A 23,969-nucleotide genomic window follows, 5' to 3' on the forward strand; every position below is an offset into this window, starting at 1 on the left:
CAAGCCCCATGCAGCTGACTGATCTTACCCTCCTGGAGTTCTAGACCAAAGCAGTAGATTAAAGGGTTTGTAGCTGGACATGTTAACCTCATTTACCTGTGCAGTTCCTGATTTGAGAAGAGTTGCCTGTTTCCTTCTTTTGTAGCACCAAGGAGGAGATGTGTTGGCAGGCATATACGGTGTCCTGGATAAAGTGACCACTTCATCTGCTCAGACCTTTACCGAAGTCCCAGCGAATCTTCAGGCACTGTGTATACTGAAAATATATCTTAGTCATCCAGTAACAATTAAAAGACCTAAATATGAAATGTAATTGTGAGAAGTCTGGCTTATGCTAGTATGTCTTTTTGATGCTCTTGTAGTATTTGCTTCCTTTCAGCTAGGGAAAACCACCAAAATTGAAATTGCTGCAAATATTTTCAAGGATGTAAAACTTAAGGCAAGAAAGTGCAATTAAAATGATTTTAGGCATTGTTTAATACTCTCACTGTAGGTGGGCAAAATTTCAAAAACATCTAAATCCAATATCAGCAATGGCTTAGGCTGTTCTCATTCTAGAAGGGATTACTAAGCTAACTTGGCTGACTTTTTTTTTTCTTTCACCTTTTTTTTTTTCTTGAAGTGAATTAGGGAATATGTGCAGACTGCTCTGTTGGCAGAACAGTGAGGGTGACGATCTCTGTTACGGATGTGTGACAGGCCAGCTGGGGGTTGTAATCTCTTCCGCTGGTGAGATCCAGAAGACTACATCTGTCTGAGCTTCAGATGAAAGTGCTAGGCTCCAGTGTTGACTCTGTTAAATGAAAGGTGTGATTTTTAGGTTTTTGGTTTTATTACATGCAAAAACTCATGAAGACATGGTTCTCTCAGTCTAGCAACTAGAGTAATTAAGTTTGTCCACGTACAGCTTTACATTAGCTTGCTTAGTTAGATTCAATCTTATGTATCAACCAGCCTTTGGGTTTTGGATACAGTTGTACATTGAGGAATTTGATGCATAATCTGAAAGAACTCATATTTCTCATTCCAATTTCTAACCGTAGACCATGTGAAAATACCATGCAAATAATAACAAAAACTTGTTTTCATTCACTTTAGCAGAAGTTTAAATGTTTCACTTACTGATTGGACATTTTAATTTCTACTAGGTTTTATTATGTAAAATATGTTACTGTTTCTGAAATCTTATCAAACTGAACATGTAAGCATTCGTAAAGGGATTCTAAACCATGCCAAAAGAACAAATTCCTGTTTCTTTCCCACAGAAAAGGCATTTGTTCTGTTGCTTAACAGGTGTGTCTGGTAAGATGTATTCATACTTATTAAGATGTTTAAAATGGCTTCTCTGAAACTTCATACAGTAATTGCTTTCCAAGAGAGTCCTAATAATGAACTTTAGCTCCTGCAACATTTGGCATTGTCATCCTGAGAAATTATCCTTTTCCAGCCGTGGGAATGAACAGTGTGTGTAATTGCCATTACATCACTTGCTGCTGATACACTGGCTCTCTTTTCGGGTATGAACATAAGCTGGCGTTGCTCACTGGTAATGTTATTTTTGCAGGAGAAGTATGAAATGAGGCTGATCAAGCCTTTTACAGCAAGAATGAAAGTGGCCTAATCAGATGGTATTGATTAATTATCTTTGTTCTCTCTTCTGTATTGTCAACATGAAATTCTATCTTAAGAAAATTTCCTTTTTCTACCCTGTATGTGTTTGCCATTTTGTTTGTTGTATTTTATTTGCTGTGTTTTTAGAAGGGTAGACGCCATTGTAACACTCTGTTTTCCTGAACTGATAGTGCTTATCATCTAAGCAGCATCAGTGTAATTGCAGTATGTTTATTATCATGGTACCAAATTTCATCACTGCCTGACTATTGTTTGCTTCTGTGATCAACCTGAATTAGTTCGAAGGTGCAGGTGACCTGAACAGACCAAATGTGGTTGGTGACATTTGTGTCTGACAAGCATTTTTGTTTTCCTCCGTTAACAGTGACCAATTTATAGAAGTATTTTCTTTAGATGTTGTCATTTGTGTAACTGTTTTTGTCAACTCTTATTGTTGGAGGAATTTTGATAGTTGAAATTGTGTGGACTCTCTGAGTGAAATCCAGATCTTGTTGCAAAAAGTGAGAACTTTCCCACCTTAATAGCACTGGGATGTCACTGTCGCTTCCAGTTGTAATGTACAGATTGATTCCTTGGCTTACTGTAAATGAGTGGTTTACTGTTTTTAGTATCAGTTGACTGTCTCTCTGGAGCATGATGTATATTTTAATAATTTGATTTTGGGCTCACCTGATTGCATCCCTACATTCCACAAGGCACATCTTCCTGAAGATGTATTTGGACAAGTAGCAGAGAGAGGAGCAACTATTAAGTTTTTTTAGAAGATTTTTCTGTAATTAATACCTGCAACTTTTCAGAAACATTTCTTGAAAGCACTGCTTTCTTTGAAGCAAAATAATCCTTTAAATGCAATGGATACGTTAATGAAGTATTTCAGGTGTTTAATGGTTATCAAGCACCCCTCTGAGAACTATCCAACTGTAAAAATATAATGATTAGTATTTATTTATAAGTATCGATTAATGTAAAGGGACAAAATTAATCTTAATAAAGTCTGTGTAATTTTATGATCAAGGAAAATATAGTGTTGTCTATGAATGTTTTGGTTGCTTTGCATGTAATATGTGTACAAATTACATTTTCAGGAAGATACTTGGAAAATTCTACTTTTGGTCTCCTGGCTTTGGTGCTGCTTTACCTGCTTCTTATATGGCTATTCTCATCGAAAGGAAAAGCAGGTACGTTTTTTGTTTATGGATTTTCAGTTTTATATAATAATATTTCTTATTTTGGTAATTTGATGATTGACATTTGACAATTCAGTGGTTTTGTTTCAGAATGCTGGAAATATAGTTCATTTGAAGTAGTGTCTTTTGCAACCTTAGATTTAAATCTAGAAAGCTACAGTGGAAAAACACTTTACAAACACTCAGTTTCCTGTTTGTGGTTTGTTTTTCTTGTTTAATGTGTAATTGGGTTGCTTAGGGTTGCCTGATGGAGCTTGGTTGCTTAGAATTTCCTACTGAAGCTGTGTGGGTTTTTTTTTTTTTTTTAAATGTTTGCAATTAGTCAGAGAGAAGGAGCATGCTAATGAAAGTTGCTGATGACTTGAGTTAACAACGTGACATGAGTTAAGATAGAGGAGTAATACGATGTTGTGGAAAAAACTTGACTGGAAGAGCTGAAGTAATCCAAATTGGATGAAATGTAATGATACAGAAAGCAAAGCCTTCACTTAAGGAAAGGTGTCGAAGTTCAGCTATCAATGGGAAGTTTGTTATGAAAGCATGAAGACAGGGGAAGAAAGCTCTGAGTGGTCCAAGGATAGCCAAAAGCTGCTGTTTGTAATTTGGCCGTGAAAGGTGGGAGGTGAAATCCTGGGTTGTAAGGTTTTGATGTTTTGAAATTCAATTTACATTGATAGCTTGTGTCAATAGTGAAAGTTATAATGCTTAATTTACTTTACTATGGAATGACATGCTTTAGTCATCTAGTTAGTAGGTTTTATCCAAAATAGAGAAGGTGACAAAAGGTTAACGTACGGGATTACTCTTTAAAAGATGATGAGGGGGATTTAGTACTAGAGATGATGTGAACGCGCTTTGGGCTACTATGAATTTCTGGAAGTTCCTTAAGCGGTCATTTAAAAATAACTGCAAATACATATAAATCATGTGGTTGACTAACTGTCAGACCCCATTCCTAAACTTCAGTCATGGAGTAAGCAAAGCCCAAGCCAAGTTTTAGGTAAGATTGTCAAAGTTCCGTCCTTTTAAAAGAATGCATTATCCATTGTTTTTGAAGATTGAGGATGTGTAAGAAGCTCTGGAAAGGTGGGAGCACTTCTAAATCACCTAATTTAATGTAACTATTGAGAAAATAATTGTAATGAAGTTACTGAATAAGTTAATTATCTTTTTAATGTCCTTTCTAGCTGACTGATTTTCATCTTACTGTAACTACTTCCTAAGAGGGTGGATACGTTTTGGTAAACTTTGTCTAGTTACTTAGACTCCAGCACTGCCCTTGGCATCAGTGTTTCATTTTGCGGTGAGAGCAAATGCATTTTCTCCCTTTGATCAGTGACAGCACTAGCTGAACTTTTCCTACAGACCTGTTACAATGTGAGGATTTTGTGTGTCAGACTTCTAATATTTCTAGATAACATTAAAGGGGAAGAAATCAGGCTGGTTGTCCATCTGTGGGTTTCTTGTAGCTTTCAGAGTATTCATGAGTCGAGAATTGAAACTGCTTGTGAGCCCAAACCTGAACAAGGTTTTTGTGTAACAGTGGAGCAACTTTGAAAAACTTGCAAACCTAAGCTTGTTAAGTGTAGCAAAAAGAGCAGGCAAAAAAATTTTATGTCAAATGGGGATTTCTAAAAGTCTTAGTGGCAATGTATGACAGCTCTGACATGTTAACAGGCTCCTATTTAGCATCTGAAATTTGAAAGAAATGAAAGTTGAAATAGAGGTGTGTGAAAATGACAAAAGTAGGTTGGTACAGCATGTATGTAATGAATAATGCTGAAATACTTAATTCCCGGAATGTTATTTTCCTTTCTGTCAAAATCCAAAATGTGTGACCTAAGGTGTATTTTGCCTAAAAAGTTCATGATATTGCATCGGATAAAATGTAAAAAGACAATGTTGGTATTGCAATATAACACGTGCAGCTGAAAATGGGGGGTCATTGTTATTAATGAAAAAAAATTATTAAATGGCATCAAAAGGTATTTGAAAGTTTAGGGTTTTTAAAATACGAAGTTGTTTGGTATGTTATCAGATGCTAAGTATGTATAATGTGTGAAATGCTGCTGCTGATGGACTTAGTGAAATACAACTTTCTGATTTCACATCTGTTTGCTTGTTAGCTTCTGTTACAGGCAAAATCAAATTTTAATAGACTTGTAGTTTCTTAGGAAACTGACATTTGACATGGAGACACAGTGGCATTTTCAGTCGTATCCCGAGTAGCTTAGAAGAAATTGTGTTGAAAAATCAGGGAGGTGGGAAAAAGTCCTGATTTGAGTTCATAAACATATCTCTAGCCCTTTAAATTGCTACTAGCAGCTGGCAGCAACATCAAACTTAATCACTTAATCTCTTCCCAAGTGGATACCCTATTTTAAGTACCTCACTGGCATTTGCTTGCACAGCATCCCTGTCAGTCCTGAACTTGGGAACAGCAGGCTTGTAAATCAGATTTTCTTCTGAGTGTTGCTGTTCATGTGTGCCAGCCTTGTACATTTTACAATTCTTAAGGAAGAATGGGGGAAAAGAGATGGATAGCTTGTCTAGGTGCATTATAATCCTGGGGAGGATCATGTTTTCTAGTGTGTTACAGAACTTGTTTGATTAGAGTTTGTATCTGTGTAATATGTAATTGTAAATTTGCATGGCACTGGCAATAAGAAGGGGAGGTGACATTGCACAGAAACTTCAGACTCAGGAAATGATCTGCATTATATTATGCTGCTACAGTACTATAAAGATATAAATTACACGTTAGTAGGTCCATGTGTCTTCTATATGGTGATTATAAAATATGGTTATCCTGTCTGTGAAAACTAGTTTATTAGGATCTGTGGAAAGGGCCAAGGAATACAAACACTTGTAAACTTTTTTGTATGTGTATATATAGATGTTTTGTGAGATTACCGGAAGCGAACTAGTCACGTTATTATGATTAAGTAATGTTTTGATGAGAATTATTTCTTAGATAATAATTGAATGTAAATACATAAACATGGAGACTATGTGTTTGTAATGCGCAGATTCATATTTTATGCCTTTTGTCCCTTACTCTGGTAGGAGTAACTCAGAATTTTTGCCTTTTGTCTGTTACTCTCAAGCAGTGTGCATTGCCTGTTAGGATTAGGAGGAAGCATCCTTACTGGGCAATGTAGAATTTATAAATGACAGTCTGACATCTGTTAGCTGCATAGCTGGTATACGTTTGATGCTCTGAGAAGTGTTAAGAGGGCACAGAGTTAAATTTCAGCTGATTTTGACTTTACATTATCTCATACAGTACACATCTTTTTAATCTATTTTAGTGTTAGTCCTGCCATGTTATTTCTTTTTGCTGTATTTATGGCTCTGGCAGAGGTGTTGAAAAATGAGAAATGAAACAAAAACCATAGGTGTTACTGCTGTGTTACGTGTTTTCACATGCAAAGAAAATGTTCTTGCAAATAAGGAGAGTACTCCCTCTTCCTGGAGAAATGTACACAGTTCTTTAGAATGTACATTTTTCGAATTCCTTTTGATTATTTGGCCATGACTTCAATATTTTAATTACTCTTTGTGTATATATTGTCATAACAACTATGACTGTATTATAGTAAGCAAGCTTCTAACAGGTGCACTTGCACGAGTGTATTTAAAATAATATAATTTACAGTTTGACCTTTTTTACATCTTCTGTTGAAGAAAAATGCGCATTTCTTTTGTCACATAATTTAGTTTTGTAGTGTTAGACATTAAAAGTTGTGTTGATGTCTCCTCAAAAATAGAGGTATGACTCTGTTACATTAGTTTTGTTAAGCTTCCTTAGGAAATCATTACATGCATTTTATTAACCTTTGTATGGAGTTGTTTTACCAGTGTACTCCCTGTTTAATCCTATAGGTGTTGTTTCAAATTGTTGATATGAAGCAATTTTATTTGTTTGTAACTTGGAAAAATGAATATTTTGCTTGTGTCTTTTGGCTTCTGTTTGTAATTCAAAGTTACAGTCTCTTGTCATTTTTTTCAACATCTGTTAAATGTTCTCAGCAAGAATTGAGCATATAGTAGAGGAGGAGGTATGTGGCTTAGACTGAAAGACATGGTACTACATTGTTCTAGAAGCACCGAGACTGTTAGAAGGCAAGGAAGTAACTAAATATACTTGTTAAAGTTGTTGTGAATGAAGCTGTTGAAATGTGATTTGAGGCTTGGCTGAAGCCAGCCTGTTACTGGAAATCTGATTAGGTCAGTTGTTCCTTACTGATTTCTAAGACAATGAAGTCTGATAGCTCAGTGAAGAGCCTGTATTTAAGACCTCTGTGATGACTCTCAAAAAGAATAATGATGTTCTCTTCAGTGTTTTGTAAACGTGCTGATGTTTGAAGACCATTTAAGTTGTGTTTTGCTAATAGCTAAATGGCAAACTTCAGTTTGTTGGACTCTTGTTCAAAAAATAATGTATTAGTGAGTTTCAAGAACTATGACTAAAGCTTGAAGAAGGGACACAATTACAGTTTTAATGAAATTAATTGTCTTACTGCCTGGCTAACTTTTTTTTTCCTGCCCTTTGTAAGTAATTAAGCCAAAGAAAGTTTAACTACAGTCACCTGAAAATTCTGTGGCAGTTCTGAAGGGACCCTTCTGGGATTGCCCCCTGCTCCCCCCTTAGGCTGCATTAATGTTTACATACTGGCTGTTAACATTATAGCGGCGCCTGTCTCGTTGCTACGGTTAAGACTGTGTCACTGATGGTATTATAAAACTTGAGATTTAGGGCTTTTATAATTTGGTTGTAAAATCTTGCTCTGGGCAACTATTGGCAACATGTTTTTAGTTGAAAACTTTGGGTGTTTTTCATAAAAAAAATAAATCAGTATACTAGACTCTCAGAAAAATATTTAAAGCATGTGCATTTAAAAAGTGATATAGTGCAACTGCGCATTATGGAGAACATGTATATATACATATATTTAGTGTTCTTGGAAACAAAAGAATTACTATGTATTGCTTAGAAAAGTGGCAGAAACATTTGTGTAAGAACAATGTGGAATTTTTAGACTGTATGTCTTCTTCTGACGAAACATTCAGTTGCTGTTAGGGTTATATGCTTGCCATAAATGCCATTAGTCTAAATACATTATAAACGAAGTATATGGCAGCATGGTAATGGTAAAAAGTATATGCTGTAAATAAATACAGTGTTTTTGTAAGTTTGTCCATTCAAATACAAATTGATGGTCTATATTTCTGTATAGCAGTATAGTATATTTAGACTTGAGGTGACAATTTCCTTTCTCAAAATGTTTTACAGTTACTCAGTTTGATGTTGTATTTTAGGGAAACCTATAAACCACCAGGAGGAGGGAGGTAGGTGTTCAAAACAAGTAAACAAACTTTTAACACGGCAAGTGTTTTTGCAAGCTTTAGTCTTACTTGCTACAGGTAAGAAATTGAGAGAGCAAGCTACCTTGAGGGATGATTTTTTGCATATTTTTTGTGCTGTAGTGAAAAAACCCTTAAGTTTGGATCATTCACATGAGTATTTTGTGTTGTAATCTGGTAAGGAGAGCTAGTAGGGAAACAGATTATTTTGGAGTTTTAATCCTTTAGCGTGATTATTACTGTGAAATATGGAGCCAAGCTGTAGAAGTTAACGGGAACGCTTTTTGTTTCTAAACCAAAATATGTTAAAATCTGTGGCACTTCAGCAGCTGCCCTGGTGAGAACCAATGCTTTAGAGGTCTGTGTTTTTATAGTAACAGCATGTAAACATTTGAACGTGTTTTGCTGCGTGCGTTGAGGGCTGTCTCTGCTATAGTTACCAGGGGGAGGGAAACACTGATCGTTCAAGGTTGCCGGGGAGTGCAGGAGTCAATCTGGAAGATGCTGTGACTGTGGGAACATTGTGAATGGCAGGTAGCTCAGGACTGGCAGCTCTCGGGAGCGTTTTTCACGGAAAGTAGCATCTCTTGCTGACTTTGGATGTTAGTGGGAGCTCTAAGAGCTGGGAGCTCTTGCCCAGCACAGGGCTAAAGTATTTCTAATCAATGATTTACAGTACTTTGTCTTTCTGAGAATTGGGATCACCTGACTTATGCTGTGTTTGTCCTGACACACTCAGTCTTCAGTTTGGAAAAAAAACCCTATAGCCTGGTATTTTACACTAGAAAGGTTGATGACCTCTGTAGGGTATATCCCTGGCAATCATAACTTTGTGGATATTTGCAAAGAGATTTCTATTTTCCAGTTATTATAGCATTACATGTTAATTCTGGAAAAAGTTCCTGACATTGATTAAACTGCGTTCAGTTAAATCAAAATTAATGAAGTCAGTCTTAAGAAACACCTTCTAGAAGCACAGGAGCAGGCATTTCCACTGTGTCATGAGTCAAGCCAGCGGGGCCAAAGACCAGCTTGGCTGAACAGGGAACTCCTCATGGAGCTCAGGAGGAAAAAGAAGCTGTACGATCTCTGGAAAAAAGGTCAGGCTTTGCCGGAAGGTTACAGAGCTGTGGTTTGCATATGCAGGGAGAAGACATGGAAGGCCAAAAGCTCAATTAGAGTTGAAACTGGCCAGTGTTGTATCTGACAACAAGAAAGGCTTTTTTAAGTATGTTAATAGCAAAAGGAGGTCTAAAGAAAACATTGGACCGATACTTGTTGAAGATGGTCACCTGACTAATAGGGATGAATTAAAAGCAGAGGCATTCAATGCTTTTTTTTGCCTCAGTCTTTAATAATACTGATAGACCTTGGGGTGCCTAGTCCCCTGAGTCGGAGGACCACGAATGTGGGAACAGTGACTTTCCTTTTGTGGACACTGAAATTGTAAGGGACCAGCTGTACCACTGAACGTTCACAAGCCCATGGGGCCTGATGGGATTAATCCCAGAGTATTGAAGGAGCTGGCAGATGTTATGGCAGGACCCCTCTCGATCATCTACCAAAGGTCTTGGCAGTCTGGGGAGGTCCCTGCTGACTGTAAGCTAGCCAACGTTATTCCAGTTTACAAGAAGGGCGTGAGGGAAGACCCAGGGAACTAGAGACCTGTTAGTCTAACCTCAGTTCATGGAAAAATTGTGGAGAAGATTACACTGGCTACTATTGAAAGGCATTTAAAGAACAGTGTCAACATGGGTTCATAAAGGGAAAGTCCTGTTTAAATAATTTGATACCCTTCTATGATAAGGTCACCTGCCTAGGGTGAAGGGAAGGCTGTCATTTAAGTTGTAGCCAGGTTGTGAAGCAGTCCTGTGTGGAGGAAAAGGATGTCCTCTGTGGGTCATAAAAAGATGCTATGTTACTAGCAGGATGTAAACTATGTGTTCCATTTGTAAAAGTAGCTGCAGAGTTAAATTTGCTGCATTTAAGTGAACTGTGGAAACCATTTTGTTCTTTATGCAAGAAAGATCCTCTCTCCCATACTGTGCTCTTAATTATTCCTACAATCAGTCTCTCCTTCACCCCTGCCCTTTACTCCTCGTGATTCTGTGTATGCACATAGGATGTAGGTGTAATCCTTATACTTCTGCATGCCTTTTAAAAAAAGTGGTTACAGTCAACACTTTGACTTTTCTAACCATCTGAAATGTGCGTTTCTATTTCATACCAGTCATCTCTTCCCAATCAGTTGAGTGAATCACCATTATGTGTCTCAGTTACAAAGGCAGTCTGGATAACTGTCTTAAGCTCGATTTCATCCACTTCAGATGGCAAGAGTTACAGAGCAAGAAGGATACTTGGGGATCAGTGATTCCAGTCCCATGCATTTTTAGTCAATCAGCCCAGGTTATAAAGTAATCGGGCTTCTGAAAAACTGTAACCATGTCTGCAGATGTGTTCAGCAACCAAGTTTCAGGAATTTTCAGCCTGCAGCATTCGAGTATTGGAAGAATTTGGTCCAGCTTGCTTGTGTGGTCCTTGAAGTCTTACACAAGATGGAAGAGCAGGAGAGCAGCTACAGCTTTATAGTTGACAATCCATTTTCCGGGATAACACAGGCAGATGGAGTAAGAATACTGGAAGATCCCATGTAAAACATATACCTGTGGTTCTGGAGATGCTGGAGAATGTGTTGCAGACATCTGGGTGGGTCTGTACAGGTTGGGTTTATTTTCACTTAGTCGGGGCTGAGCTGGATCATGCAGGACTATTTGGTTGCATTTGCTCAATGGTCTCCAGCTCCAGACCATTGAGCAATTCCAGTGCGCAATGGTCTCCCTGGGTTTCAGGAGGATTTACCAGCTTAGGCACACACCAGCCGTGAGGTTACTCCATGAATAATAATATTGTAAAGCCAGCAGAGGCAGCACCCATTAAGCTCTGGTCTACCTCTGTCAGTTTGCATGGGGCTAGCCTGGATGGACAAAGGGCAGTGCTAAGGTCAAGCTACGAGCTGTGATAGATCCCAGGTGACGCTGTGTAGCTAGCTCTTCCTGCGCTGCTCCATGAGTAATTGACACTTGATTATAGTTTAATTTTTTTTATTATTCTAAGGACCACTTTTGGCAAATCTGTTTTTGAAATGTTCGCTTTGTAGGCTGAAAACTAAGTAAAAGTGATTTAGTCATCTGAGTATATTTTTGTATTCTGTTTTTCATCGTTAACCCCCAAAACCCCACAAAAAAAACCCTAGAAAACTTACAGCCCTGTTAAAGTGCCTACAGATAAAATGTTAAAATTGAGACCACTGCTGAACATTGGACTGTTCTGCCAGTCTGACTTGGATTCAATAACACAAACAGTGGATTAATTACTTTGTTCTGTCTGCTCAGCACTGGCATCCAGGAGACACTCATTTGGATGTCCTTGGCTTAAGCAAACACTTAATACATCTTCTGTGTCTGAATGCTTGCGTGTAACATGCAGCTCCCAGAGGGGGAACAATAAATATTCTGCTAGTATAGAGTAAATTTCAGATGCTGCCTAGGTGAGCTGTCTATAGTGCTGGCTGATGTGGCAATGAAAAACTTGACATTTACCTGGCAAGATATCGTCCGTGCCTACCATGCCTCTGCTACAATGGTTGAAAGTCTTTAAGGAAACTTTTCTGTGATACGTTTCTCCAGTCTGGTCATAGGATATTGTTTTAAGATAGTCTAGATGAGAGGAGCTTAAATCTTTGTTTCCATATGAGCCACACCTATAAACCCTCTGTAAATGAAGTGGCTCTTTCCTGTAGCCTCATTGCTCCCAAGGAATTAACGTTGTTAGCTCCAGCAGCAGGAAAAGTGTGGAGGTAGAAACCTGGATTTGCTATATTTAACCATGCAAGGGTTTTCTGTGGTGAAGATTACAGCAGTGTACTGTAGTTAAACATCTTGCTTCCCCTTCCTGCCCTCTCCCCTCCACATCCCAGAACAGAAGATGACATGTTTTTATTTCCTTTAGTAAGTCCTATGGATTGCATAGTATTTCTTGTAATCAGATGACTTCCGCTTGAGATTGAAACTTTTGATAAAGTAAAGGTATGCCATTAAAACTTTCTCCTAAAGATGGTCTGTCTGAAAAGCAGGAGCAACAGGGTTCATGGCATTAAAGGCAGGCGTAAAACAGGTCTCATGAATTTGGGTTAGTACCTGTCATCACAATCTAGACTGCTCTGACTTTGAAAGACTGAAACAATTTGGACTGTCTCGTAGTACAATATCTTTTTGTTTACTTGAAGGAATTTGTATGTGCTTCATCTTGCTTCATCAATGATAAGTTCTTCCTTTTAAGCTCTTTTTCAGTGTCCGTTACTCATTCCTCATGAGCAATGGACTGAGGAACTAGCAAAAATGTTCTAATATCAACCGTTGGCATTTTGGATCTTTGAACTTAAAGTTAGAAAATAATAGGTTCAAACTGGACTTGGCAATAGCTTCTTTCTGTCTTCGGTAGGTGAAATGTCACATTAACGTCTGTCTGTAGTATTTGGCACAGTTCATCATCAAATACTGATGTTCTGCCAGAAATTGACTTCTCAGTCAATAGGAATGTGTTGAAATGACTCTTAGTTAAACTCTTAGTATGGCTTGCCTACCTTTCTAGAGAAGGCTTACATTGGCTTCTGACACTGCTGTTCCTTGGGACCACTTCTGCTTCAGGCCCTTAAGATGTAGGCACGCTCTTAACGGTGTTAATCTGTTTTTGGCACGACTAATTCATAGTTCCTAACTGGATTTGAACCCTGTTTTAATATGACTTAATATGCTGTCATTTCTGTTCTCTTGGGGGAAGAAAACCCACACAAATGGCTCTGTATGTTGGCAAGTCTAACTTCATACCATACTTTTGTTGGAATAGCTGTTCTGCTGTTTCTGAATATAAAGACATTTCGAAGTTAGTCACACCATGTGAAAAACTTTAGTAGTCTTCTGTTTGAGCTGGATTGTTTTCTCACTCAGCTTTTTTTTTGCATATTGCTTCAGGTATTTTGTAAACAGTGTAATCCGATCACAAATGTAATCATTAGAACATTATGAGTCTAATTAGCTCTAAACATGCAAACGAAACAACAGCTACTAGTTCGGCAGACTAGAAAAAGAGCATTAGGCTGCTTAAGTCTTTTGAAATACATGAAAAAAATGGTGATTAGAGTAGCTTATCAAAAAACTTGTATTGTGGCAGGGACTGTCTCAAATTGGGCACAGAATATGACTTGGGGAGGAAAGGCAGCTATTTCAAGCGGTGTCTTGGGAAGCCTCTGGAGCTGCTTCTCACTGAGCTGCTGTGGGCTGGGTTTGGGATGTGCAGATAGGGTATGGGTGAAAGGCTGTTAACCTGAGAGGGGCTGGAGGTGGAGAATGGGTCAAATACTGGACGAATTTCCACTGGTGTTGGGACAACCCCAAGCTGTCTGCTAGAGTAGTAGCCTTATATGAGAATTTTTTTCTCCTTCTTCCTGTCCTCACTCCCAAAATATGCTGAGTATATGACCAGGGTCAGTGAATATTGCATATCTCAGTGACTGTGAAATTTCCGTGCCCTGTCTTGCTCTTCTTCCTAATTTTTATTAACAGTTCTGTCCATTATGTCCTCTTTTTGCTATGAAACAGTAGTGATTGCCAGCAAAATATTCAGAAGCAATGACCCGCTGCTGCTAAGGATCCCCAAAGCAGTTTTGCTCAAGAAGAGAGTATTTACTTTTGTGCCCTACGCCCATACCTTCCAGGCAGAGCAGCCAAGCAGCACATGTTGTATCCCAACGGAGAAGGTGCCCAGAAAAGAACTGTTTTCTTTTTGATCAGCTGAGCTGATTAAAAACAATTCAGTGGTACTATCAACAGTCCAAAGAAATTGTTATTTGGGGCCTTACTTAACACTAGACAGGCCTTCTATACCAAGAATGTTAATAATTTAAAAAATCGCTGGCAATCCTTCATTTCTTTTCCTGAGGTTTGATTAATTTGTTATTCTTCTGTTATCTACTCGTCAATCCTTTTATGAAACTAATAGGCTTTTTGGAATCTGATTTTTATCTCTTCGTGGAATCTTGTGAGGTTAAATCACACTTAATTAAGAGGTTTTTTCCCCTCTGTAGGTCAGCCTTTGTTTTGACTCTGTTGGCTCTGTAGACACCATAGAGAAACTGGGAGAGGAGGAAGAGGGAGGGAATGTTGAAAGAAAATCTGTATAAAATAGAGTATAAAACAGTTAAAAAATTAAACTGTAGATGTTATCTTATGTTGCACTAGCTGAAAACTCAGTAAGAATTACTGGTACTAATTTAACTCGAATGTATTACTGTAGATATATTTTCTTTTTGGCTTCTCTCCCTTCCCAGTTTTCTCATACCGTTTCTTTGGCATGTGTTCAAATCATAGAACATGTTGAGTTGTTTTCTTTCCTTTAAAGAACAACAAATTCTGAGTATTTGCAAGAAAAAATAACCATTTTAGTTAACATGTAATGTGCTCAAAGCAAGTATGACTGATTGGCAGTTTTGAGCAACTTCAGTTTCTCAACCTGTAAAGTGTCCATTTCCTACTTTAAACAATCCAAAATTTTGAAATCGAAAATTTCTTAAAAAGCCCAGTGGCCCATGGGTCCTTAAACTGTATTTTTTGACACGAAGTTATGTGCCTGAACATTATCTTCGTGTGAAAGACTTGCTACTGATATTTACTAAGCTCAAAAAGTAATAATTTTCTTTTTTGAAAACTTATTGCTGAGGTCTGTTTTCATAATTTTCGGCATTATTTTGAAAGCTTATCTGTTCCTGCTGATTTTAAGTGAACTTTTGCACCAGGACTTCACTGCTGGCCTCCAGCTGTCAGTAGGAAATTGGTGGGTGTGAGAGATTAACGATACCCTAAACATAATCTGTAGTACTTGTGTTATTACAGGGATGCAATCGCAACTCCAGATCTATAGTTGGTTAGCTTGTGGTGTCAAGCTGCTGTGGAGCAGAAAAAAATCCCCTCTTCATTTTGACCTTTTTCTTTTCGGGGGAAACCTGTGATTTGTGTGTTTGATTTAATTCTGCAGGTTATAAAGTGGTGTGTTTTACAGTGTGTGGGGGGGAGGGAAGCTGGGGGGGAGGAATTCTTCCTGTTTTTGCAGACCACAAATCCCGTCTGGGGAGCCATTACAAACTATTATGTTAGCTTCTTAGTTTATGTTCAGAAATTAAAGCCAGAGTTAACTCTTTCTTCCTTTTTTTTTTTTTAAAGGACAAGTGTTCTCAAATTTTACTATAACAAGTCAGTACAGCATAAGTTATGTGCTCTTTACCTTTTTTTTCACATTCCACCCCATATATGTCTTTGAATCTACTGATTCCTTTGCAAGTAGTTTTATTTGTGATTTCTTAGACTTGTAGAGAATCCAAAAAAGGATTATTGGTTAAAATAAGGTGGTAACTGTCAGAATATTCAGCAGACTCAATGAACAGTGGTATTTGTATAAAATTCAAACTTGAATTTGTAGAAACGTATTAAAAAATGTTTTTTTTCATTAATTCACTATGTTATAGCCACGCGTAGTTCAGATCTTGTCGTATAGGTCAAAAGAAAAGGTAAGTTTGACTTGTTTCATTCTAGTACCTGTTTATTCTCAGGTCAGGTTTGTTAGTTTGACAACACTAAGAAGTTTTGGAAAACCAAATAGTAGGAACATGATGTTTTGGACTAGGGATGAAGTTAGAAAGTTTTATAGCAAAGCTAAAACTATTCTTGTCTTAGCAGCGAGTTGGATATTTTTATTTTGTGGGGTTTTGCCCCCCAACTGTTTAAATTTACTATATAAGTGGACAAACATAACCCATCAGTGATGCTGTTTAATCAGAGAACATGCTCTCTTAATTGCATGCATAAAGATTTTTAACATGCTCCTTTATCCATCTTCAGGCTCCTTCTAGTCATCCCTACTACTAACTGCTGCTGTACACTGGGTTACAAGAGCTGTAGCAGGGTACGGGGCCTGGGTGTACTTAACCCAGTGTGTACCTCGCCCTGTGGTGTGTATTTACTGGCTCACTGTTACAGCTCACACCTAGAGCTATTCTCACTGAAAGAGATGTCTGTTTAGTCAGTTTATGTGAATTTTGTACGTAGTGGTATTCATTTTGCTGTAGTTATTTCCTGTTATTTCTGACTTGGTCACTTATTTCCCCTTTAGTTTTGAGCAAGAAAAAAAATGTGATGATTAAAACCACAAGACTGCAATTATAGTAGTTCAAATATGTTTAATTAATTGCAGTGAATGTTTAGATTTCAGGGTGTCTACTCGGAAGGGTTTGTGGTTTAACTGAAACAAGGCAATAGAGAAAACAATGCTTTAAACTTTGTATTGCGAAAAGAAGTTTGTGATGAGAAAACCGCAGGGACTGGAGTGCTGCGTATTAGACACAAGATGGACAGGACAAGGCAAAACATATGAAAGATGTAAATATTCAAGAGGAGGAATGAATATCGGGAGAGAAATAGCTTAAAAATGACAGGGGCCTACCTCTCTTCTGTGGCTGTTTAGAGGAAGAGAAGGTGTTTGCGTTCTGTCGGAAATTTTCTTCGAGTGCTGCTGTGGTTGCAATTATGAATTTATGGTAAAATTGCCATGAGCATAAGCATGTTCTAAGGATTCATCCCACCTTCAGGCAAGGGGTTTTTTTGTTGTTCTGTTTTGTTGCTTTTTTAAGCTTAGCAACAACTCTGTATTTAAGGAAAACCATAAATACATTGAAGGAAAACCATAAGTAAGGAGAGAGAACTGGCAGTGAGTTTCATAGGAAGAAACATCTTGGTTGTATTTTAAAAATTGGTATTTTGTATGATTTGCTATTATATGAAGCAAAAGCTCATGCTACTTGTGAAAGTAAAGTTATTCTTTGAATTTTATAACGTGTCACGCTAAGCAAGAAAACATTCTTTAGGAAACTGTTCCACAAACAATATGTTGGCATGCAGATTTGGACAGTTGTCACTGCTTCCATTGGCGTGAATAGGATTTTTAACTCATGTGTAAGGGGAATTGGACTTTGGCCTCAATTAGATGAGTTTTCCAGAATTTACAGCATTTATATGGAAATATAAATACCTTGCTCACAGGCAGATGCATTCAAAGTCTGAGAGTGGCACTTAGTGATTTCTTGGACTTTAAAATACTATTGATTAAACAAAGAATAGGAAATCTTCTAATTTGTTTATTTCCTGTATTTTTGTTTAAGTCCTTGAAGATGAGTTCTGAAAAACTGGGACAGTTTCAGTGAAGAGCCATGACTATGATTAAAATCTCAGGGAACATTGTGGAAAAAATGAAGGAGTTCAGTTTTTGTTTAAGAAATGGTATGTGGGTGACATGGTTGGACTCTGTAGTGTTACAGTGGAGGTAAAGATGTAACTGGTTTCAGTGACCAGACAGATTCTTGTCTAAAGTAGGGTCCAAATTGTAAAGGTAAGTAGCATTAGAATAACTTACCAGTGGTTGTGGTGACTTTATTGGAAATAGTTAAATTTGATTAAGTGGCTAATCCATTAAAGAAAAGTCTGTGTTTTATGTTAGTTAGGAAGCCATATTATTTATCACTGTAATCTTTTCTGATTTTATAATCTGTGGAAAAAATTATGTATGATATTTTGAAGTCTCTTTCCACCTTTTTTTTTCTGTAGATTGGTAGAATTGTTCAGATGAGCCTTGGGAGGTTAGCTAGTGCAGCTTCTTGCTCAGAGCAGGACCAGCACTGAGTTCAGACCAGCTTACTTAAGGATTTGCCCGGTCAGCCTTGCAAACTTCTGAGGACAGAGGTCCGACAACCCCTCTGGGTCCCTGTTCCAATGCTTGGTTGTCTAGATGGAGAAAATGCTGTTTCCTCAGGTCAAGTCAAAATCTCCCCAGCCGTGGTTGTGGTGCTCCCCGCCAGTTGATCAATGCCTGTTTTGTATTGGGGTCCAAAAGTGGGTGCGGTACTCTGTGTGGTGAGTGCCGAGTAAAGGGGATTAATCGTTTCCCTCGACCTCCTACACTTCTGGTAATACAGCCCAGTACACTGCTAGGCTTCCTTGCTATTTTTATCCTATAGCGCTTTTGTTTTTTTTAACAGTTATTTTAGACTCTTTCCTCTGGGCAATGCAATCACAAATATATGTGGTTCTCCGTTGAGGTTTATAGGCCATAGTTTAAGAGCTATTGCTGTTAGAATTTGGTCTGAACATTACCAAATTGTCAAAAAGCAAATTTTATCAAGTGAAACTTTTCTTTGAGGAAGGTATAAATGAACAAGAGAATAATTTTCTGGAAGTCTGTGGTCTGTTGTAATTTAAACGTTAAATGTGGAATCCATGAGATTGGAATTGTTCAGCCACAGATGACGTGACCTGTGCTGAATAACTAAACTCTGAGACATTGCCTGCTCAGTTCTCTAACAGGCATACAAGAAAACTCATGTGGAAGTGTGAATTGGAGGAAAAAAAAAAAGGAGAAACAAAATGAAAAGTGTGCTAAACACTACTGCTCTTTGGTACTTGAAATAAAGGGTAACTAAAAAATGTGATTGCTTTCATGCAATCTTCCTTTTCAGGTAAAAGATACCAGTCTTGTTAAGACTTTTTGGAACAGTTTTTCTTTTGTCCTTTAATTTAATGCAACAGACTGGCAGGATGGACCAGGATGTGCCATCCCAGCTCTTGTCCCAGAGATGCAGCTCTCTTGGATGCTGACTTACATCTTTGTCCTAGTTCAGCCTTGGTCTGCTGCTCAAGGATTTTGCCCCTAGCTTGTGGTTTTCCTTCCTGAATTAAAGATCGCATGTGTTGTTAGAAACAGAGCAGGGTATGTGAGATACTATCGGTTGAAGAGGTGAGAGGGAGGCGGTGGGAAGCCAAAATGAAGATCTTGGTGAGAGTGGCCTCTGGAAGAAAATGGCATGAGACAGGGATGATGGAGGAAGAGGGGTCAGTAAGGATTTGTGTGCATCTGCTTGGGCTTTCCCACAGTGACCTTGCTGGACCATCACTGGTGTAACTACCTGCTGATGTTGGTGCTCCTGAGATTAACGTTCAACACTGGTTCGTGGACTTTGGGGGTGAAATGTTAGCCATTTATTAGTATCTTTAAAGCTCCCCAACGCAGGTGATTAGACATGCCTGACTAACTATTTTTGTTGTTTAATTATTTCCTGCTCTTGTAATACCTTTCCCAACTATATTCTTCTCTTACTTACCAGCTGCAGTTTTAATACAGTCCTTCGGTTGTACCAGTGACCCTTTTGCTTGGCCTACCTCCATCTTTCTGTCCTGTTTTCCATCAGCTGTCATTGCTACAAAATAGTGCAACATTTTCTGAACTTCCACCCACTTTTTAACAGTGGAGTTCAGAGTTGGGTTAGGCTCGCTGGATCACATTTGCACAGGGCTGGGAAGAGTCACTTTTTTCTTTTTTTTTCCCTTTCTTTTTTTCTTCTTTTTTTTTCTTTATTTTTCTTTTTCCTTTTTTCTTTTTGTTTATTTTTTAGCCCTGAAACATGAAGCTATTTATTTTTTAAAACAGTCACAGGACCAACTTAGAGGAAGAAAACTTTCTGCTTGGAGTTAGCCAGGGCCTCGTAAAGCAGCAGATAGAGACAGGCTTGCTGCAGGCACTTTCAGATAATGTCATCCAGTAACTTTATGTATTCTCAGCTCTGGAAGTTACTTCCCTGTGCGCATTTGTTGTCTGCACATTTTCCCTCCTTCTGACCACCTACTTCTCATGTCGGTCTTGCTGCAGCTGCACTGCAGCTTCTGATTTCTTTCCTTCCTCTTCTCTCGCCCCTTTTCCTTTCTTTGTCTTTGCAGTTGACGAGTTGCATTTTACACTTAACCAAAAGGGACCACAATAGAAGCTAAAACTTTGTTAGATCAATTCTTAGTTTTTTAGTACTTAAAAATAAAAAAATAATCCAGTGGGAGGCTAAAAGACCCTGCCTGCATGTCATCCCTGCCTGCACGACATAGAGACTGAAGGAGAGAATCCACCAAGTAAATTATGTGTGCATGCCATAGTCATGCTGTTTTGTGAATGCACACATGGTACTCTTAAAGCTGCATCTGTCACTCAGTAGCTGGTGGTAGCTTCTCACAGGTAAGTGTGTTACTGCAGGATGTTTTTGAAGTTCTGATGTTTTGCGGAATACTCAAAGTTACCAGGTTAGCTCTCATGGGTAAATTGAATTCTGTGTTTCCAAACAGCTGAGTGTTTAGATATTTATCCTAAACTTTTAATACTATTACGGGGTAAAAGAAAAAAAAAATAAATCCAAGAAACATGAAATATCCAGTACTTTTCCCTATGAGGACACATTAACATGAGATTTACATTACCAAATTGGCAGCCAATACAGTTCTGTGTAATCAGGAGGGTCAGGACACCAATATTATTTTATCATCTGAGCTAATCGGCTGAAAGACGAGGTGATTGTTTGCATACCAGCTGGAGAGTTGAATTCATCTATTACATGAGGTGAATTTTCACCCCTTCCTGGTCAGAAACGTCATGCAGTATTTTAATGTTTTATTACATGTTGTAGAGGTCTCTTTGCTTTAATGTTTACAGACCCTATTCCCTATCTGTTTTCTTTTTTTCTCGTGTGCCTCATCCTCGCCAAATTTTTAGATTTGGGCTTTGTTTTCTTAGGTTTCCATGCTAGAGTCTTGTTTCTAATACCTGGAACAGAGTGGTGCTAGGTGTTTTTAAAAAAAAAAACCAAAAACCACAAAACCAAAAAAACCCCCAAACCAAAACCCAAACGGATTTTGCTAGTTAATATTTTGAACTTAAGCCAAATTTGAATCATCTCTGTGAATAGAGAGCAACTTGTGGAACTCAGGATGTTGCATCATTGCTTTCTGCAAATTCAACATGATGTGAAAGCACTAAAGCTTTTAAGTGACATATACCCCTGTACCTTAGAAATCTGCTGTGAAAAACCTTGATATGGATGTGTAACTTGGCAAAGTTATAAACACCTAAACATGGGGTCAGAAAATGCTGAATAAACTTTTTTTTGGGTGGTTGAAGCCTGGGAACTATGCAATAGGAATTTCTCTGTTTCCTGCTACCTGTGAGTTTGTTTTGCTTGCTTCTTCAACTGATATGATAGCAAGATATGTTCAGTTAACATACTGTTCTCTTAAGCGCTCTGTGAATGCTTGAAAAACTTGGTCTCATGACAAAATGGAACATAGAAGCCTGGATTGGACCTTCTGTTATTCATGTGGTAGCAATATAAAAAAAATCCTGAATGATGTGAAGACAAAGGTGAGATCAGGTTATAAACTCAGTACCATATTGAGAAACTTTAACGGTTAAACATGTGGTGTCTTCTATGTTATTTTCAAGTTTTGTGCGTAACAGCAGTGGGCGCAATAAGAAAAAAATCCCAAATACCACAAGGCTGACAGTAAAATCAAGAAGTTAAGAACAGCATTCCAGTAAGAAATACTGAAACTGAGTTTTCCAACCTTTGGCCATAGTCTCTAAGCTAATCTTTGCAGAAGAGGAAGGAATGAGGGCAAAGCAAATTCGCAGTGGTAACGTTTTCCGCTTTCTCAAGGCCGATGGTGACTTGCGAATGATGTACAGAAAATAACTGTGTTTTGTTCATCTGGACCCTACAGTGACATCTAATACAGTCTGGAGCAGCTCACATCTGTGTAGTCCAGAGTTCAATTTTGGTCTTGTGCTCCAGTAGCATCAGCAAAAGTGTGAGAGCATGAGCTCAATTTTATATTTTTCCTATCTAAATAGCAGTGTGAGCTATGGGCTGAGACATAGGGACAGATCCAAAAATAGAACGGGGAAAAATTCACGATGTAACTTAGGCTTTGGCCATGGTTTGTATGCTCACGTTACCAGCTCGTGTGTAGGCTTTTATTTTGTGGCAAGTGCTGCGTAAATCAAGGTGCCTTTCCCCTTCATGATGGCTTCAGGACTCATGTGCAGTAGCAAGTTGCTATATATAACTTGGTTTGTGTAATTCCTCACCGCTTTGGATACCGTGCTATCAAGGTGCTATTTTTGGTTTCATACTTATTTTTCTATAGGGTGGTAATGATTCATCCTCCATCAATAATCTGTTTTTTAAACTCTTCTTTTTTAATAAAACATTCTTAATGCTTAAAGTGTTTTTCTTCAGTGTGCAAAAAATGTGTAATTCCTTCACTAATTTTATCATTTCTGTTTATAGGAGAGGTCTCCTCACAATTTACATGGCCAATCAAGTAAGTAGTCCTTTATTTCAAGGATAAAAATATGTAAGATCCATTGGAAGTGTTTCTTGCTTAAAACTGATGGTAAGAAGCCTTTCTAATGCTTCCAGGATTTTTCTTTTTCTTTAAGAATTATGTGTTATTAGGTAAATAAAATTATCTTAAGAGCAAATTGTGACTTATAGGTCTTTTGGAAGTAGCTGTAAAGCAGAGGCTGAAATGTATTTCATTGTGCTATGCTCAAAATTTCTTGTATCACAGCCCCAGGAAAATGCGTAGTTTTATATATCCCCTCCATAGTAGAATGGCATCTGGTACTTTTAATGCTCATTATTTTGCAGATGAGTAATCCAACACCATATACTTTAGTTTTGTAATTAATTGTTTCTCAAACTGATATCAAGTATTGCACATGCAAACATTTTTACCACATGGTTGTATACATTTAAAATTTTTTGTGTCCTGTTCCTTATAATCTCATTCAAATACACAACAGTAGTGAATTTATCTAAATGATGCTTTGTGCATTAACTTTTTCTGAACATGTAATACTTCTGTTACATGATCATACTCCTTTAGAACTGATTTTATTATGCCAAAACAATTATCTGAGGTTTTTATAAAGTTTGGGTTGTGTAAAGAGTCAAAAAAAAGGCAAGAACCCAAGAGTTGTGTTCCGGACTACTGTAACACTTTGCTGGGGCCTCAGTAGAGTCATGCAAGCATAGATACTTGTCGATGATGATGAAAAGATTCACGAGTAAAAGTGATGAGACAAAGGCAACGTATTGCAGTACAGACTAGGGTGATAAAATTGAAACCTTCTCTTTCATCCTTGTAAAGTCATTGATGGTGACTCTTGTAATTCTGAAGATTTTGGGAGGGGGGCTTTCGGAGGGACGTGACACCATCTGTTTGGTAGCAGGTAGATATTCTGGAAACTCCCTACATGCGTTTGCCAAACCCATTACAGACTTCTCTCTCAAATTCTGGTGTTTAACAATTTATTTTAGGCAGAAATGTTTTCTTGGGTTATTCTGTATTCATTTACTGTCTGCCATTACAGACTCACTCATGAGTGGAGCTTACAGACTTCAGAAGACAAGAAATTGATTCTTGCCATTAATTTTATTGTTGTCAAGTACCGTTTTAACTTTTATAGGTGCTTGACCTGGATGGCTCATACAGTATCCTTTAGGATTCCTTTTCTTTGTAAAGTTTTTTTTCCTAATTTGAAAAGATGAAAAATCCCTTTCTTGAAATTTCATTAATTAGATGTTCGGACCCTCAATAACACGTGGGAACAAAGTTGGATTCCTACAAGGCTATGTTAACCTTGAAAGGTTTGATGTTTTCCTTGAGTTCAAAAGAGCAACTGCGTAGAAATGCCTCGTTCGGGAAATACAAGTTATAAAAATGGTGAAAATTAGTTGGCCATATCATCATTCATTTGGGGTGTACTTTTCAAGAGAAGGGTGAAATAGGTGTATCCCAATTTTGA

General features: G+C 37.9%; 1 protein-coding gene across 2 annotated transcripts in view; it reads left to right on the plus strand.

Annotated features, from left to right (window-relative positions):
- TMEM135 (transmembrane protein 135) overlaps positions 1 to 23,969 on the plus strand; it is a 192,627-nt gene that overhangs the window by 17,717 nt on the left and 150,941 nt on the right. For both annotated transcript variants that reach the window (XM_059816739.1, XM_059816745.1), the window contains exons 3-4: positions 2,718 to 2,810; positions 22,447 to 22,480. In XM_059816739.1, the coding sequence (XP_059672722.1) occupies positions 2,718 to 2,810; positions 22,447 to 22,480 (127 nt within the window). The remainder of the gene's footprint in view (positions 1 to 2,717; positions 2,811 to 22,446; positions 22,481 to 23,969) is intronic.

The sequence above is a fragment of the Gavia stellata genome, chromosome 1, assembly GCF_030936135.1.
Source record: "Gavia stellata isolate bGavSte3 chromosome 1, bGavSte3.hap2, whole genome shotgun sequence".
NCBI classification, from domain to species: Eukaryota; Metazoa; Chordata; class Aves; order Gaviiformes; family Gaviidae; genus Gavia; species Gavia stellata.